The sequence below is a fragment of the Callorhinchus milii genome, unplaced genomic scaffold (genome assembly GCF_018977255.1).
Source record: "Callorhinchus milii isolate IMCB2004 unplaced genomic scaffold, IMCB_Cmil_1.0 Scaffold3, whole genome shotgun sequence".
NCBI classification, from domain to species: Eukaryota; Metazoa; Chordata; class Chondrichthyes; order Chimaeriformes; family Callorhinchidae; genus Callorhinchus; species Callorhinchus milii.
In genome coordinates, this window is record NW_024704744.1 from 32,308,095 (window position 1) to 32,328,247 (window position 20,153).

Genomic DNA, 20,153 nt, shown 5'->3' on the forward strand with positions numbered 1-20,153 from the left:
AAAATTGCTCTTCGAAAATTAGACAAGGTTCTGAAAGCAGCCTATAATATTAGCCTCATGAAACACGGAGCACAGGGAGCACTTTTGAAAGCTCGACTCAGATAATTTCCAGAGGCTGAAATTTCCCACAACCGCAGTCTTAAGTTGTCTTAAAATGTAAGAACATGTTGAATTTCAGAAAAGTCTTTAAATCAGTCTTGATATGGAAGTTGATTTTTTACAGTCCCCAACAAAAAAAAACCTTTGAATCTAAAGACTAAATTCAAGAGGTACTTCCAAAATTTTGTACAATCTTAAATTTGTAGACAATAGTCTTAAGCCTACGAATGCGAGGGTTCTTCTGGGTCTCTCATATGTTTATTTTTACAATCACTTGAACAGAAACAATATACAATATTTGGGATTTCAGATGTTGAAGGAAAATATTCCTTTGGTTTCTTAATGCATCTTATTAATTTCACCTTAACCATTGACTTTGATCTCTCACTATTGAAGTGGAGTACGTATGTTGCCTGAGGTAGGAATATACATCAGATGACAACTCGCTCCCTATAATTGGCAGCATTATGGCTTTCCTTCAAAAGGAGCAAGTTCTTAAAGCAGCTTGTCAAAGAAGAGCAGATAATCTAGGATGAAAGTATACTCTTTTCTTTAGATTAATCAATAGAGTTGAACTGAAAAAAGATGAAGCCAAGAAGATTCTCTGTGAATAAAAACTGTGTGATGGACCTGGCTAGCTCAAGATTATAAAATAGATGGGATAAGCAACCCTTCTCGTCTTAGCTAGAATTAGAAACAATCCTTTTACAATTACATAATAAATAATCCTTGCATGTAATGTAGCTCCTGGTACCTGGAACATCTCAAAGCATTTCACAAAGTTTCTGTAAAATGCAGTGACTGCGTATTTGTTCCATTATTTCTGTAGTGTCTGTGTATTTGTAGGGAAACGTGGCAGATTGGACCACAGGACAGTAGACTCTTGCATTAAAAAGCTGCGAGAATCACTGAAACAAATCATAATTTTAGGAAAGTATATTTAGGAAACAATTAGTGCTATAACCTTCACACTCTCACACTAACTTTTTTTTCCCTCTCACCTCCTTTCCCTCATGCTCTCAAACCATCACAATTCCTTAAAAAATCCAACAATAATTATTTGGTTACTCAATCCACGACTGTTTGTGGGACACTGCTGTGCTGTGGCTGCCGCATTGGCTTCCGCATTTCATCCACAAAATACACAGTCAATCCACTTTACAATATATTCTGTGAAGCGCTTTTGAGACATCTCAAAGACGTGATAAGGTGTCATATCAAATGCAAGGATTTTATTATTATATCGGCATTTCATCACCTTGAACCTCACTGTAGCTCATGCTCATGCTCAGAATCGACCATTCAACTTTTGCATGAGGTTAAAGAGCTTATACTCTGTGAACTCTCCACCTCTCAAAGCCAGTCAGGAACCTCGGCGTTTTGTTCGACCCTGAGTTGTCCTTTCTCCCTCACATCCGCACCACAACTGGCACCGCCTTCCATCACCTCCGGAACATCGCCAGACTACGGCATTACCTCACCCCTCACGCTGCTGAAACCCTAGTTCATGCTTTGTCACCTCAAGGCTGGACTATGGGAACTCTCTCCTCGCCGGCCTTCCCGCCACCTCCCTCCACAAGCTGCAGGTCATTCAGAACTCTGCAGCTCATGTACTGTCCCGCACCAGGCTTCGGGACCACATCACTCCCACCTCGCTCGCCTCCACTGGCTCCCCATCCCCCAGAGGATTGATTTCAAGATCCTCATCCTCACCTACAAGGCCATTCACGGCTTTGTTCCCTCCTACCTCTCCGACCTACTATCCCCCTACCTACCTGCCCGTACCCTCCGTTCCTCTGGCTCCGGTCTGCTCCACGTCCCCCGCCCCAACCGCCCTACCATCGGTGGTCGGGCCTTCAGCCTCTCAGCCCCCAGGCTCTGGAACTCTATCCCCCAGTGCCTTCGCCTTGCCTCCTCCCTTTCCTCCTTCAAGGCCGGTCTCAAACCTTTCTCTTTGACCGAGCCTTCAGCTCCCCTCTCGACTCTCTTCCCCCTCCTCGCTCCCTCCCTTCCCTCCCCTCACTCTGACCATTTCCCCCTCCTCGCTCCCTCCCTCACCCTGACCATTTCCCCCTCCTCGCTCCCTCCCTTCCCTCACCCTGACCATTTCCCCCTGCTCGGGTCATGACCCAACTGTGCAGCGCCTTGGGACGTCCTCCTGACGTGAAAGGCGCTTTATAAATGGAATCTTGTTGTTGTTGTTGTTGTTGAACTGCTTTGAAACGTCTCAAAGACATGATAAGGCGCTATATCAAATGCAAAGATTATTATTATTATAGCAGTTAGGTACAAATGGATGACACTGATACTCGTATTGTTTTCATAGATTAGAGAGAAAATGACGCTTTATAGCCAGTCACTCCACTTTATACTAAATCCTATAAATCTTGTGAAAGTGTTTTGAGATGTCCTCCCGACATGAAATGCACTATTTAATAATAATAATCCTTGCATTTGATATAGCGCCTTATCACGTCGCCGAGACTCTCAAAGAGCTTATATATCAAATGTAAGGAATATTATTATAATTTCTGTGGACAGAGGTGAGTCATACTCTGTCAGAATTCTCAAAATTTCCAGCATACATCATTCACTTGGAATACTTGTTTGTAGAAAACATTTCCCTGCAAGTTTCTACAAAGGGGTGTAGCAAATTAACTCTGAAACTCTAATATTGTTGATATTCACCTACAAAATACACAGTCACTAAACATTACAGTACATCCTGTGAAGCGTTTTGAGATGTCTCCATGTAAAAAAACCACATAGATGTGTAAGACAGAGAGAAGGATGGAGTGATCAACAAAAGGGAGATAGTGGGAGTGAATTGCTCTTTCAGAGAGCAGGCATAGGGGCAAATTTCTCCTTGTGTGCTGTAAAATAATTTGATTCTACATTCAAGTTACTGCTAATTGCATCTATACAAGAATGATAAATATATTCAGTGCTCCTTTAAACTTGTTACAAGTCAAAAGTTATTTATTATAATGAATGATTATTCAGTTGAAATAAAGTATATATGGATATATTCATACATCCACAATGCCGGTACAATAAAGAAATTAGACATCAAGGTGCACTAAACAGTTAGACCTAAATATTACAGCCACCACATTCGAATGTTATGTATAAAACAGAACACAACTCAGAAAAACTATACCATATTTGAATGATTTATTTTTGGGATATGGAGAACACGGATGTTAACATTAAACCTCGCATAATTTTAGACATTCGTCTGCAACATCGTTAAATTGGTCTTCATTGGGTGTTTTAATAAATGTGTGAAAAAGAAACTGTACAAAACTTGCTTGAGATTCTGCTTAAGATCTCAACCAGCACATTTTACATCATCGTGGATGGTTAATCAATTGGTTAATCGGTTGTTATATTGCATTTGTGATTTTACTTATACAAGTGGCGGTCTTCTGAGATCTGTGACATTGTAGCAATCTACCACATTTTCCATAACTTGTGTTAATGGAAGTAATCATATTGTATTGCATGGTTTATTAGAGACCATAGAATGGGTGTACAAGGAGAGATTCATCAGCTACCAAAATGATGCTACTACAATTCAACAGTCCAGTATTTAAAAATCTATACTTTATCCTTCCATTAAATAGGATATTACAGAGATTGATAATCATCCAGATTGAAAGCAACATTGATTAGCTGTCTAACAATTTAGAGGACTGAATGGACACCTTCTTTAGTATCAGATTTGTCACTAAGTGTTCCATGAACTCCTGTTAAAAGCCTCAGTCTTTTCTCTCTGGATATTTGGCAGAATGGCAAAGCAGCTATCCAACAGATTTACCTTGTTCCCTTTGCCTTAAATGTAAAGTCTTTTTTTTTGTTTTGCTGTCAAGAATATTGTGGAATAATTTGTTATGGTTTATGACTACAGTGTTGAAGTCAAATCTGAGACAGATGAGCAGTCCACTGCTATCGATAGGAGTAGAACTGATAGGAGCAGATCCTAGACTTCTTTTGAGGATGTTACAGACAAAGTAAATAGTAGATCTTTCTCTGAACATGTTCTTCTTGGACTTTCAGAGGACTTTTGATAAAATCTCACAAGAAGGATGCCTAAAAAAAATTCCACAAGTATTAATAACAATAACAACAACAAAGTATCCAGGGGAGAACTTGGACTGGATAAAAAGCTGATAAAATGTGGGAAGCGGAGTTATTGTGACAGGCGGATTAGCGTCAGAATGGGCGGAGATTAAGTGGATTCTCACAGGGATCAGTGTTCACACCTCAATTGTTTCTAACATGTACTTACAGCCTGGATATCAATAGTAAATGTAAAATAGAGAATGATACCTAGGTCTCAATAGAGATAGATTCTCAGTCTGGTTTGTAGAATTGATCATGGTGATGGGTTTCTACGTGTATCAGACATTATTAGTTCCTTTACTCTATTTATGTAGCGTTACAATGGCAAATCCATAAGTAAGCAAAGACATGACAAAATAATAAAACTTTTGTTTAGTGCTTTTGTTTGGTAATTTTCTTGTTGAGTTCAGCTTGGTTTCAGTCAATCGTTAGTCATTTTTGATTTGATATCTTACCTTTTATTTTGAATTCGCAATCTTTGTGCCTTTCACTCAAAATATTCAAGCACATACACATTTTATTTCCATTTTCTTTTCACTTCAAGTTAACTATGCACCAAAATACATGCGATAAGACTTTTTTTAAAAAAAGCATTACTTCTGTTTGTTGCTGAGCAATGATTGACTTTTACAGATCTTCAGGGATCTGCTAGGGTAATAAAGAGCAACTTGGAGAGCCATGCTATAAATAACACAGGATCTAAACAGCAAGCTTCAGAATAGTCAGTAACAACATCCTATCAGTGAGCAAAACCGATAAATATCAGTTCAGCATCTTGGATTCGACCACCCTTCCTGCTAATGTGTTCCAGTTGTTAATTGCCTTTTGGGTAATGAAATACTTCCTGTTCTCTATCCTGTTATAGCCCTTTGCAACACTGAACCTATTGTTCGGTCATCAAGTCCTGGATGAGGGCAAATTTCCTACAGTTGAATGTGAACAAGACTGAGGCCCTCCTAATTGGCTCGCGCCAGCGCCTCAGCACCTCAGGCTCTGGCAGCATCAACCTCCATGTTTGCACACTACAACTCACCAGCCAGTCAGGAACCTAGGTGTCTTCTTCGACCCTCAACTGTCTTTACTCCCCCACATTCAAACCATGACCCGCTCTGCCTTCCCTCACCTCCGTAACTTTGCCCGACTCCATCACTACCTCACCCCTCAGGCCGCTGAAACTCTTGTTCATGCCTTCATCAATTCCAGGCTCGACCATCCAATGCCCTGCTTGTCGGCCTTCCCAACTTCTCCCTCCACAGACTGCAGATAATCCAGAACTCTGCAGCCCGTGTCCTCTCCTGCATCAAACTCCGTGAACCCATCTCCCCCACTCTCGCCCGACTCCATTGGCTCCCTATCCTTCAGAGGATCCAGTTCAAGATCCTGGTCCTCACATACAAAGCCCTCCATGGCCTCGCCCTACCCTATCTCTGCGATCTCCTAACCCCCTACCAACCTGCCCGTTCCCTCCGCTTAGCCGGCTCTGTCCTGCTCCATGTCCCCCGACCCACCATTGGCGGGAGAGCTTAAGCCACTCTGACCGCAACCTCTGGAATTCCATCCCCCTGTCACTCCGCCTCGCCCCCTCCTTAGCCTCCTTCAAATCCCTCCTCAAGACCCTCCTTTTCAACCATGCCATCAGCCATCCCCCTTCCTCTCCCCTCCCTTCTGATCCCCTGACCCCAGCTCGGGTCTGAAATGCTGTACTCTGTTCAGCGCCTTGGGACGTCCTCCCGACATGAAAGGCGCTATACAAATGTAATCTTGTTGTTGTTCTTGTTGTATTGTGGTAGTTGACAGAGTATTGTGTAAGAAAATTACTTCTCACATAGGGATTATATATAACTGTGTAAGTGCCTGAATGTTAATTGGATGTATAATGGAACCTCAGTTTATGTAAAACAGTGTGGCATTAGTTTAAGCTGAGAGGTGGTGTGGTTTTATTTACTCACCAAAATATAAAAATGCAAAGTGATTACAAGACATGTATGAATAAGTAAATCTGAGCCAAATATATAATGCTTTCTGGGTGTCAAGGTAACAACCCAAACAATTTATTTTTGCACTATTCACAGCTTTCTCTCTTGATATTCCAGCAGTAATCGGTTTGTCTTTTAGTTTTTAGCTTACCTGAAGACAAACTGGTGAGAACACAGAGTAAAATAAAACATAACAAACATGTAACAAAAAGCAATTTGATTTATCTGCCAAAGCCATTCATGGCTCAGTCTCCTGCATTTATCTTAATTATATCCTTAACCTAAACATACTCTACCTAGCATTTTGACTTCCCAGAGCTGAAAGTCAACAAAACAGCCATCTGGTATAGCATTGCTGCTCTCATATCTCAATCTTCAGAATCTCTCAATCTTCCCGGCTGCTTACTTTTGTTAACTAAGCCACTGCATAAACTTGACTTTCCATCTGACTCCATGCACCATCCCGCACCACCTTCTGCCCTACTTAAAATCCATATCCAAAATTTGGCCCAAATTGCTTTCTTCCACCTCTGGAACATTGAACCCCCTACCTGTGTCCCCATCTCATCCTATTATAGCTATAAACCTTTTCCATTGCTTTGTCACCTTGAGGTCAGACTTCTCCAATGGCCTCCACAAGCTCCAACTCATCCAAAACTCTGCAGCCCATATTCTCTCTGGCATCAGGCTATACACAACCTATTATTCTCATCTTCGTCAAGACATAATCTCAAATTGTTAAAGATTCTCTTTCTGATCTTTACATTGCTTTATTTTCTTGCCTATAACAGTGCCATCTTATCCAGCCTTGCGGACCCACTTGTACTCTCTAATCTTTTGACTTTAGTTTGCTACTCCTTGAGTGGTTTAGGTCGTACCTCTCCCACCATCTTCACTTTCTTTCCACGAACGGCTTTTCCTCCAGCCCCCGCACTGTCTCGTGCGGTGTCCCTCAGGGCTCTGTCCTCAGTCCCCTCCTCTTCACCCTCTATATGCTCCCCCTTGGTGACATCATCCGCAGACATGGGGTTACCTTCCACATGTATGCGGATGATACCCAACTCTACCTTTCCTCCTCTACCCTCAACTCCACGACCACCGATGTCCTGACAGCTGCCTGTCCGACATCGAGTCCTGGACAAGAGACAACTTTCTTCAGCTCAACGTGCGTAAAACGGAGGCCCTCCTAATTGGCTCACGTCAGCGCCTCCGCACCTCTGGCGCTGACAGCATCAGCATCCAAGGCTGCACTCTCCACCTCTCAAAGCCAATCAGGAACCTCGGTGCTCTGTTCGACCCTGAGCTGTCCTTTCTTCCTCATATCCGCGCCACAACTGGCACCGCCTTCCATCACCTCCGGAACATTGCCAGACTACGGCATTACCTCACCCCTCACGCTACTGAAACTCTGGTCCACACCTTTATTACCTCAAGGCTGGACTATGGGAACTCTCTCCTCGCCGGCCTTCCCGGCACCTCCCTCCACAAGCTGCAGGTCATTCAGAACTCTGCAGCTCGTGTACTGTCCCGCACCAGGCTTCGGGACCACATCACTCCCACCCTCGCTCGCCTCCACTGGCTCCCCATCCCCCAGAGGATCGAATTCAAGATCCTCATCCTGACCTACAAGGCCATTCACGGCCTTGCTCCCTCCTACCTCTCCGACCTACTATCCCCCTACCTACCCGCCCGTACCCTCCGTTCCTCTGGCTCCGGTCTGCTCCACATCCCCCGCCCCAACCGCCCTACCATCGGTGGCCGGGCCTTCAGCCTCTCAGCCCCTAGGCTCTGGAACTCTATCCCCCAGTGCCTTCGCCTTGCTTCCTCCCTTTCCTCCTTCAAGGCCGGTCTCAAGACCTTTCTCTTTGACCGTGCCTTCAGCTCCCCTCTCGACTCTCTACCCCCTCCTCGCTCCCTCCTTCCCTCCCCTCACCCTGACCATTTTCCCCCTGCTCGGGTCCTGACCAAACTGTACAGCGCCTTGGGACGTCCTCCCGACGTGAAAGGCGCTCTATAAATGGAATCTTGTTGTTGTTGTTGTTGTTGTACTCGTTCCTCATTCCCTTTGTCTCACCAATAACCGCTCTACTTATCTCTACTTCTATCTCCAAACCCCTTTGCCTTTCTCCTTCTGTCCCTGCTTTCAAACCCCTTTGAAAAACCTCTGTGCTTGACCACCACCATTAAATTCTCCTTCCTTTCATCTGCTCCATATTCCATAAGGAGAGTACTGTGGAACACTTCAAGATATTCCTCTGATGTGGAAAGAGCTTATAGAGATGCAAGTTGTTCTTGTTATTGTAAATGTATTTCCCCTGATTAGAGCTTTCCTATACTTTTAGAGATTTTCAAAAGTGCTCTTTGGCTCCAACAGCCAGTATGCAGCCACATTTAATTACCTCCAATAGATTTAATTTATTTCACTGAGGAAACAACATATTGCAATAATGCATGGTTATTATTTACATCTTATTGTCACTTCCTTTCAGCTAGTAAATTGAAAGTGACGATTAAAGAATTAAATTACTTACTTAGGGAGGGACATAGAAGAAAAGAGAATATAGGGTCATGCAGGATAATCGATGAATAGTCCTGAGTTACATAATCTGATCAGATGAGAGTCAGTCAGCAAGTAGTCTCTGAGCCTGGGTTAGCGCCTAAACTTGTTGTTAAGACATTTCCTGTTAATAAACTTGTAGCCTATAGTTTCTTTATTTCGGACAATTTTTTTTATTTTAGTGTTATCCAATGGAACATGAAGGCTGGTAGAGACAATGAGCTACAAATGAATATCGAGAATAATATTGGATTGGAACCAAAGGCACTTAACATTGTGTGATTAGAACTATAGTGAGTCCAGATGGCAGATTCTTTTCAATCAGAATACAATATTCCATATGGTAGTCATAAAAAGGTTTAACATTAAAAAACATAAGTGGAGCCTTAGGATCAAGTGAACATGGTCCTGGACGAGAAATAAGAGACACATTTGCTGAATATCCAGCTAACAGTAAGACATTAATGAGGAGTTGTAATATGTAGATTCTGCTAAAACCATTGACCTGTTCACTCTCTGTGGGGCAGAGAGTTGGACATTGAAGGATATTGACTGGAAAAGGATGGGAACATTTGGGGTGTGTTGCTATAATAAAAAATAATAATCCTCGCATTTGATATAGTGCCTTATTATGTCTTCTAGCTGTCTCAAAGCATGTCACAGAATATACTCTTAAGTGAATTGACTGTATGTTTTGTGGACGAAATACGGCTGCCAATTGCGCACACAGCAGTGTTCCACAAATAGTCGTAGATTGAGTGACCAAATTATTATTACTATTCCTATCATTAGCTTCTGTGGCACCCAGATGCACCAATCATTTCATTCTACCAGATCTGGGTATGAAAACAGAGTTTCTGGGGAGAATCATCCAATTTCAGTCATGAGGTTCATGGCAGTGGTGGAGCTCTTGTAGACACCATATTAGATGTACAAGTGAATGGAAAGAGTAGGGAATGTCTAAAGAATTAGGGAATAAAGTATGCGTGGAGAATCATGTGGAGTAAACACCAGCACGGACTAGTTGGGCCAAATGGCCTGTTTGCATCCTGTACAGTCTGTTCATGTCCTGTACTTTCATATTTCTGATCATTAAACAGGAGACCCTGGCTTGAAAGTGTACTTATGTTGATATTGGGTGAGAACAGGATTGAGTTCACCTGTAACATCTCCTTGTGGTCAGGTACACTGCCAACACTGAGTGTTAATGCTCAATGTGACAAACCTATTCAGTTGCCAGAATCTGTTAAAACCCGTAGAGAAGAAAGTTTTTTTAAAAAAGGAATGAAAAAGGGGTAAGATTGGAGGAGAAAGATTATAAGGTAAAATAATTAGTGATCTCACTCAATGAGTTATTTGCTGTGGGTAATGGAACTACCATTGATATAAGAGGAATGTTCAAACGCTCTGAGATGTTACCCGCATGAAGGGCGCTTGCTATATAAATGCAAGTTGTTCTTCTTCTTATGTTGGGGTTCAGGTGGATTGATGTGCCAGAGTAAGCTAAACTACTGGTATTACTGACCTGGTTGCTGATGTTGATTCTGGATAAGGGGAAAAGTGGTCAAACTTTTGTTAAATTCATAAAGCAATTTTTAAAAAAAAATGTTTCACACATTGTAGCATTAATTACACAGCCCATAAAATGAATTCGAACCGCGATATATTAATCCTGCAAAATTTATTTGTTTAAAATAAAAAGGCTTCTTCAAAAGTGCCTACAGTACAAGGGTGTGCAAGTAAACGGGGACTATACTTCCCTTTAAAGAAGAGATCAGATAGTAAAAATCAGACATTTCGAAGAGTAAAAACAAGTGTAAACCTAATACTGATAAAACGTAACTCTGACCACTGACTTCAATGTAAATCCATTGGTGTTCAGATCTCTTGTCACAGTAGAGCATGAAACAAATGCACCTCAGCATTATCTACAACTATAAAAATAAACATTTCATTGAATTATGCAAAAGAAAGTGTTCCTGCTGCCAACTTGCCTGAAAGTATGTATTGACAAGTCCAAATTGTGGGCTTTAATAATTCAGGGTGCAGCCAATATTTTTACGATTGATTATTCATAAATGGTTAAATAATTCAAAATAAAATATTATTACTATTGTTCCCAAGTCTGTGATAGAATTTGGAACATATCTTTGATATTCAGATGAAGTTATGACAACAAAAAAGTTCTAAATGCATTCAGTCCAGATGCCTATTTTTTCAGGTGGAACTTAAGGATTTGAAGATAGTATTATCCAAAAAAAGATAAATAAAAAGAAATAAGCCAAGAGAGCCCACCCTTAAATCTTGTTTGACCTAATGCAGATCTTCACGAAGCCAGTAGCTGGCCTCTGAAGATCACTTCCCAGTCTCACTGATGGTAGATCCCCTTTGGGGAACAGTAGTACGTTTCCTCAGGTTTCTGGATAAGTCACATCCCCAGATATAGTTTTACTCACCATATCACATGTCTCTACTTTGAAATAAAAATGCATTGTTCAGGTACTCTGTTAATAAATAAATAATGAAACAGCGAAACTGCACCCCAGTAATAATATACAACAGAAAGATAATTGAACTCAAAAGTAACTATACAATTTTTTTTAGACTGTAGTCTTTAGCATCAAGAACAAGCACTCAGAAAATAAATTCTGAAATTGGGGTTCAAACAGGCAAGCACAGAATATTTTTACAAGCACATTTACTACAGTTTAGTTCTCAATAGCATTGTGTTACCTATCACACAAAGCACAATCAGCCACAACTACAGCTAAGATATAATGTTGGAAACACATTCTACTGCACATTAGATTCCCCTCAAACACATGGTACCAACAGAGCACTAATACAGATAATAAAGTCATGTTTCTTTTATACAGGTAGTAACAAAGATGATCACCACAGAGTATATCAACAGACTTGTGCATTAAAAAATAATAGATACAACTTCCAGCTTTGAATTTTCCTTCAGATAATATAAACGTAGCTAGATCCCTGTGTTCAAAGGTAATAGCTGTAATCTACATTAAGGTAGAAAAACATAGCTTCAGTGGATCAAAGCATGAGCAATGGGACTAAGAAAACAATTGCTCTTCGCTACTCACTACTAACACAGTTTAATGTTTGGCTCTTGCCTTTCATGTATTTTTTGATGTAATCTATAAAAGCTTTTGAATGTTCATATATATTACAGTATTCTTCCACAGCTCCACATTCGTTCCCTGTGCAGAGACAGAAAAAGTGAAGTGGGCTAGTTACTGAATAGATTTCGAAGCAGCTCCATTTGCTTCATGTTCTGGTAGTCGTTTCTCTGTAGTGCTGATTCTTTTCATAGAACACCACTTGGGAAAAGGTTTTGACATTCTAAAATTAGATTTTTACATTTTCTACACGAACAAGAGTAGTCAACTCACGTTATGTGACTTAGACCTGGATGTATTAAGGCAAATGTGCACCCAGTGTGAAAAACAGCTCACGTTTGGTAACATCATCTAATCCTTAGTAAAATCATGGCACTGATTGAACTCACTGTTTGTGGCTAACACAGAAAACTGTTAACATATACAAAATATTAAACAAATTATTGTCTAACGGGTTGATGACCACACAAAGAAGGTACAATTGGGAACCTGGAAACATACAAGAGGACTCAACAATGACATATGTGATACTGGCCTGAAGAGGGCACCAATACTTTTGTTTGATCTTCTAGGCACCAACTTCCCTATTTATTCAGTGTGTTCAAACACACAGGAGGAAGCTTCCTGCTTGTCCACGTGCAACTTTTAAATTTTGAAGTCTCTGAACTTTATTAGTTGAGTCTTGTGTTTCCTCAGTCTCTGGGTTGGGCCGTCACTCCAATACGCACAGTGCTCAACACTGTACAACAAAAAGGTCACCACCACCAGATTCTTTGATATTAAGGTTTGAAAAGTTTGAAGTCAGAAGGATTTTAAGGCATCCATTTAGCAGCTTACTTTGACCTAAAACAATAAATATTGCAAGGTATTGTTTTCATCAGCAAAAAGGAAGTTCAAGAAGAATTGGTTAGACTTCAAAAGACACAATTGCACAGTGATCATGTCTGAGATAACATTTTCTGTTATGAACAGTTTATTTTCAAACTACAGACACTACATTTACCTGTGAGCATGCTATAAGGTGGTCTCGATTTCTGTGATCTACGCAGAGTTTAATTAATCCGAGCTGTTACAGTCAGAACCAGATATAACTGTTTTTTTTGGGGTGGCTGATGCTCGGGGGGTGGGGCGGCATTTTGCCATTGAACCCGGTGTTTGGTCTGCATTCATTACTTGTTGCAATTGAGAGCTATTGTGCATAATTTGAAATTCGGAAATTTGGATTTTGAATTACAGGGCAGCCCCGTCATAACAGAGTGGTCTGGATCCAACATCTCAGCTCCTCATACTAAGACAAAGTGTGAAAACAGGCCAACTTCCAGCTTGTCAGGTCACCACTGTGCTCTTCATGCCATGTGCAGAAAGCATCACTGATGGCATTTCCCGTGTGCTGAACATGTACACTATGTGCAAAATACACTGCTGATGGGACTTCCTTCGCAGTGGTGTCAAGGATGCTTCCTGTGCATAGAATGCATAAGCATCATACAGAAAGTGTCAGAACACGGTGGTGACCTGCCATCAATGGTGCTTCCTGTATTAGTGTCCATGCACAGCATGCAGAACGTGATGTTGCCAGAGACCTGATGACCTGGAAGTTGGACAATGGGAAGCTTCATGGGAAGCTGGCTGGTTCACAGTAGAAGCCGGATGTGCATTCAGATTGAGTGAAATTAAAAGCTGCAAATTACCAAAACAAGAATGAGAGAGTTTCTTTCTGCCAAAACATTAATGACACTGTGAGGGAAATGACACTGGATATATATTGCTGCACTAGATTAACACCCTCATTAGACTAACACATGCCATTGTTTTAGAGATCTCGATAGAAGACTGCGCAAGAAGTGGGCTGATATCATCACCAGGGAGTTTGACTAATAGGTAATGGATAGATAGCCACCACTAGACCATGAGACAATTGAATGCATGAAATATCGTGGAATTATATTCACAGACATTCACAGGAGACAGATGTTCAGCAACTGGACAAATAATAGTAATCATGTAACATGGACAGAATATATAAAAAAAGTTAGGTTAAAGTGTTAAAGAAAACATTGTTCATGATTTATTCCGTTACAGGTTTTACTTGTCAGGGAGGTAAAGTGCTGAAGTGACACATGGGTTGAGGATAGCCGGCAGCAAAGGTTACCTGTTCAGTGTATTTGTTTAAAAGAAGATAGGTACATTTAGCAAAACAATTCAGTTCTTCTGCCCAATTTCAGCCCAACTGGGATTTGGGTACATACAACAACAACAACAAATTACATTTGTATAGCAGTATTTGAATCGTATCCCAAATACTGCAGAATCTTTTGAACATTTTAATTTTTTATAGGATTCCTCAAGAATGTTAGGAAATGTAAAATGGAAGAAATGTTTGTAACAGATTGTTGATTGTTTGAGTACAATGTACAATCTTTGCTACAATGCAGAAGAAAAGTAAAATATCATTTTGCAGTGTCCAAACCAGGAGCAATAATGACCTATAATTTTTGACACTGGCTCTGTTTCCCATTTGCACACAATCATCAGCAATGTGTTTGAGAATATCATTTAGCTTTATACTCAGGATTGATAGCCTGTAGAACAATGCTTTACTGTGCCCTCAAATATACAGTCATAGTCACTTTACAGTATATTCTGTCAAGCGCTTTGAGACGTCTCAAAGATATGATAAAGCGCCATGTCAAAATGCAAGGATTATATATAATTGCATATGGAACATAGTGACATCAGACGTAATCAATATACTTCGCATATACAGTAGTTGCCTAACTCTACAAGGTGAGTTTTGATTTCTGTCAAAGCTGTAGTCACCATTGTTCACCCTCTACAACCACATTTCATTACAGTTGATGCTGTCCTTGTAAAACTAAAGTAAGCACAATATACAAGAACTATGAAAACAGATGTTTGTATCTGACAGCAACTTGAACCATCTCAAAAGTGACTTCAAAGCGCTGATAAATGCAACCATCCGCTTGTCAGAACTAATCTACCTGTCCTTCTGTGACTTGTAAAACACTGAGGCATTGTACTAAATTGGTAAACGGTGTCTCTTATTAACATGTGTTGATGTTTAACTGGAGGTGGGGCCAGTTCAAGCAACACCCAGTTGGTCAGTCTTGCATATGTAACAAAGTGATCTTGAGTATTTACAACAACAAATTGCATTTATATAGCACCCTTCACGCTAGGAGGATGTCCCAAGAGCTAGACAGTTGAGGTTTGCATCCGAGCTGGGATTCGGATTCAGGAGGCGTGGGGGTGGGAAGATGACCGGAGGTGCAGTCACAGAGGAAGTTGTTGGGACAGACCTTGAAGGAGACGAAAGAAGACAAGGGATTCTGGGGTGAAATTCCTGAGAAGGGGCAGAAAGGCTGAAGGCTTGATCACCAGTGGGCAGGGCAGGGAAATGAAGCACACCAGTTCCTGCTGAGCGTTGGAAGTGGTCTGGTTGGTAAGATTTTAGAAGGTCACTAAGGTAGGGTGGGGCAGTCATATCTATATGGTTTTGATATGTCAGGAAATCTGGGCAAGACCGTTGTGTGTTTGATAACCTACATGGGCAAGCCTGTCCTAACCTATATATGTACATGCTAGGCATTTATCGGTGATTGCCTTTAAATCTTTTGAATTGTTTTAACAAATGGTTTTCTTGTAGTTTTCTGCACTAACTTTATGATGCAAAGGGATGCAAAATGGAGTTGGCCAGTACAGAAGTTAGGTCTGTTTGTACTTTATAGCACAGATTAAATAAGTGAGTGCATTTTTAATGCCAATGATTAAAATGATCAATTGGACAAATTATTGAAATAAATTCATTACCTTTAGCAGGATGCCTAAACCTGAATTTATCAATCCTTATGTTGCCATCGGCAGGAGAAAGTCAGTACTTGGAAAGGTGAATTTTTTACTATCATGCAGACTTCCTGATGATAACGTGTAGTGGATGTGGAGGCACCATTCATCAGCACAGATGAATAGTGAACGTACAGTTGAACATTGCTTTCTGTGCTACAAAGAAACTTTCCATCGAAGTATAGTAATGCGTTATTTGAAATGCAAACTTACTGAATGGATAAACCTGCAACATAGGCACCAAAGATATGATTTTGATTTCACAATTGGCATCAGACTAGATACTTTCCACATGAATATTGTAATGTTTTCAGGACCTCAGGTGAAAAGAATGTAAAATCAAAGTGTCCTGACTTTGCATTTCTATGTAAAAAAAACATATGCAAAGGTTGGAAATTCAACATTAATTATTTTCTTTCAGGGCCTAGAATAAATATTGAAAAAATAAATGAAAACGTACTTTCGCTTCATTTCAGATTGAAGAATCATGTCAAAACTATGTGAGGCAGCATTAAACAAGGCAAACAGAATGCTAAACTATATTATCAAAATCAGTCAACGTTCATATCCCTGGATGTCATATTCAAGCTACTGAGTGCTCTGGTCAGGCCATATCTAGAGTACTACATACAGTTCTGGCAGTCGCCACATAGAGGGTTGCCCCGGCCCTAGAGCATTGCAGTGTCTCTGTCTCTGAGAGGAGAGCAAAGAGGATAGATAATCACCAACATTAAAGCAATGAGTTATTAGCAATGATTAGACATGGTTAAATCCATTCAGCCTTGAAAACAGATGCAACAGAGACAACATTATAGAGTTAAAATTTAAATGGGATTGAGGAAGTAAATGCAGAACAATGCTTTTAGATGTGCTGAGACATAGCAGGACAAGAGGGCACAGGCTTTTGGTTGCAAGAGAAATTTCAAACAAACACCAGGAAGTAATCTACCAAAAAGGTATTTAAAAGCTGGAACTAGTTACCAGGAAGGGTAGTTGAGACTAGACATTTAATGAACCCGCTCAATGACTCATTTAATAAACCCATTTGATAAACCCAAATGCAACCAAAACCCTCTTACATCCATTTGTCACTTCCTGCTTGGATTACTCAAACACACTCCTCGCAGGTCTTCCCAGCTCCATTATTCAAGAGATCCAGCTCATTCAGAACTCTGCTGCCCACATACTTAACTGGACCAAACTCCTTACCCACATTCCTTACTCTCTGGCATCTTCCTACCTTTCTGACCTCCTCACTCTCCAATCCACCACCCGGCGGCTCCACTCAACTGAAACCGGCCTCCTGCTCGTCCCTCACACCCTCCACCCCACCATCGGAGGTAATGCTTTCAGCCACTACCCCCCGAAATTCTGGAACACCTTCCTCAATCCCTCTGCCTTGCCCCTTCTCACCCCTTTTTCAAGTCCTGCCTTAAGATCTTCCTCTTTGACTGTGCTTACGGCCACTTCTGCCCCCACCTTCGGCTCAGTGTCAGGCTCCACCATTATTAAGCACTCCGAGATGCTACCCTGCGTAGAGGGTGCTATATAAGTGCAAGTTGTTGTTGTTGATGGGTGGATGGTAGTTTGGATATTCTGTATGGATGAGTTTGAGATGCTGAAGGGTCTTCTTTATCTAACCTAATCTTGTGATTTTGTGAATTTGTTCCTGTGCTTTGGAACAACCCACTTTAAGGATGTTGCATAGAATAGTTCTTTGTGGGGGGGAGAGAGATGTGTGCTATAATCATTTAGATTTGTGGATACTGCTAACTGATGCAACAGCCTGTTTCTTGTTGGGAATCTATTTCACTGTTCTATGAGGAAAATAATCTGAATCTCTGGAGCCATTGTTAAACGTAAATCTTTTAATTTGGAGCACCGTTTGCATCTACATTTTGGATGCATATCATCATTTGAAAGACTGGATAATGTTTCTTGCAATCTTCCAGTCTCTCCTCTCTGGCTTCCGTGATCCTTAACAGACTTCAACTAATTCAGAAGTCTGCGGGTGGAATTCTATCCTGTACAAGGTCCTGCACTCTGATCATTTCCAAACTTCACTGGGATTTCCTCCTGCAATGGATTAATTTCAAGATCCTTGTCCTAGTTTTAAAATCCCCTGTGGCTTACTATACACCCTATCTGTGTAATATTCTGGAGCCACTGGAACTCTCTTCGTGAATGACTTCACCTTGCTACTTTGCTACCTGCTCTCAATACTTTTTTTAATAAATTGCTTTGACTGTTCCTCAGTCACCTTTACATTCCTCACATATCTTGCTCGTGAATGGAGCTGCACGAATCAATTCTGGAACTCTATTTGAACTCTTTGACCATCTCATAACTTAAAGCATTTATCCCTCCTCAGACCCACCCCAGTGAATCATTTTGACTATAAGGTGCCCGAAATTTCACATAATATTCCAAATGTGATTTTACCAGCGATCTGTGAAGGTTACAATAATTTATAGTTCAAGGCTCTCAATTTGTAACCTAGAGGTTGATTGTTGACATCAGTTTGAAATTGACTAAGATTTTGAATTATCAATTCTGAATTATTGAGTGAATTATCAATAATAGACAATCAGATCCTTTTTGTTCTCATCTTTGCTAGTAGACATTCCTTTATTGTTTTCACTTATCTGCTCTTTCTGTTTCTAGAACCCATCACCTTGTATTTATCTACAGCAACAGCAATTTATGTTTATCTAGCTCCTTTCACATCAAAAGGCATCTTGAAGTGCTTCACACACAGCTGACTGGGAGCTTGATCTCGTGGGGGGGAAGGAGATGGCTTAAAGTGCTGTTGAAACGAAAGGTCTTAAAGCAGGATTTGAAAGGAGGGATGATATGTGGTAGATAGAGTCTGGGACGGAGTTCCAGAAACAACTGTGTGGTGTGTGAGTGCCTGAATCTACATTAAAGTTCCAGTAATATCAGCTTAATTTTTCCAGATCTTCTTAAATGCTCTTTGAACTCATGTTAGCCATTTGGCATGCAATATGGAATCAAAGGTAAAATTAATATTATTTCAAGATGAAATCTCCATCAACAGCATCAACTTGAACATTTGTAAAATGGCTTTCCTGTACAACAACAACAAAATTACATTTGTATCACGCCTTTCACATTGGAAGGATATCCCAAGGAGCTAGACAGTAAGCGTTTCGTACCCGAACTGAGGATTGGGATCAGGGAGGGTGGAGGGCGGGGAGGATGCAGGGTGATCGAAAGCATGGTCAAAAAGGAGGGTCTTGAGATGGGTCTTGAAGGAGGCAAGGGAGGGAGCAAGGTGGAGGGACTGTGAGATGGAGTTCCAGATGGTGGGAGCAGATGGGCAGAAGTGATGGGGCGAGTGAGGTAGGGGACATGAAGCATGTTGGAGCCCACCTAATGGAGAGAGCAAGCAGGATGGTAGGAGTTTAGTGGGGAGCAAGACCATGGAGGGCTTTGAAAGTGAGGACCAGGATCTTGAACTGTATCCTCTGTGTGATGGGAAGCCATGGAGTCAGACGAGGATGGGGGTGATAGGGTCATGGAGGCTGGTCACGGGCTGCAGAGTTCTGGATGATCTGCAGACTATGGAGGAAGGAGTTGGGGAGACCGACAAGCAATGAGTTTTCATAGTCAAATCTCGATGTAGTGAAAGCATGTATGAAGGATTTGGCAGAGTGCGGTGTGAGACAGTGGCGGAGCCGGACGATGTTGCAGAGGTGGGGAAAGGCAGAGTGGGTCATGGCACAGTTTTGGGGTAGAAAAGATAGTTGAGGGTCAAACAAGATGTCAAGGTTCTGGATGGTGATGCTGTCAGCGCCTGAGATGCAGAGGTGCTGACGGGAGCCAATCAGGAGAGCCTCGGTCTTGTTGACGTTCAACTGAAGTAAGTTAGCTTTCATCCAGGACTTGATGTCTGACAGACATTCTGTCAGGACAGCAGTGGTCCTGGAATCAAGGACGGAGGCAGAGAGGTACAATTGGGTGTCATCCGCCTACATGTGGAAGTTGACCCCATGTCTGTGAATGATGTCACCAAGAGGGAGCATATGGATATTGAAGAGAAGGGACCAAGGACAGAGCCCTGAGGAACGCCACACAAGATGGTGTGGGGGCTAGAGGAGAAACCGTTTGTGGAGATGAAGTGGAGCCGGTTGAGAGGTACGATCTGAACCAGTCAAGAACAGACCCATGAGGTTGAGGTGAGAGGAGAGGTGGTCGATGAGGATAGAGTGGTCGACGGTGTCAAAGGTAGCAGAGAGGTCAAGGAGGACAAGGAGGCAGAGGGAGCCCTGGTCAGTAATGGACAGAAAGTCATTTGTCACTTTGACCAGGGCTGTTTCTGTGCTGTGGGTGGCACAGAATCCCAATTGGAGGGTTTAGTGAAGGGAGTGGCGG

General features: G+C 41.5%; 1 protein-coding gene across 1 annotated transcript in view; it reads right to left on the bottom strand.

Moving 5' to 3' along the window:
- Positions 1–11,858: 11,858 nt before the first annotated feature.
- Positions 11,859–20,153, bottom strand: part of nkain2 (sodium/potassium transporting ATPase interacting 2) — a 389,880-nt gene continuing 381,585 nt past the window's right edge. Inside the window, exon 7 of the mRNA XM_007899276.2 lies at positions 11,859–12,737. Coding sequence (XP_007897467.1) covers positions 12,728–12,737 — 10 coding nt within the window. The 3' untranslated portion in view covers positions 11,859–12,727. The remainder of the gene's footprint in view (positions 12,738–20,153) is intronic.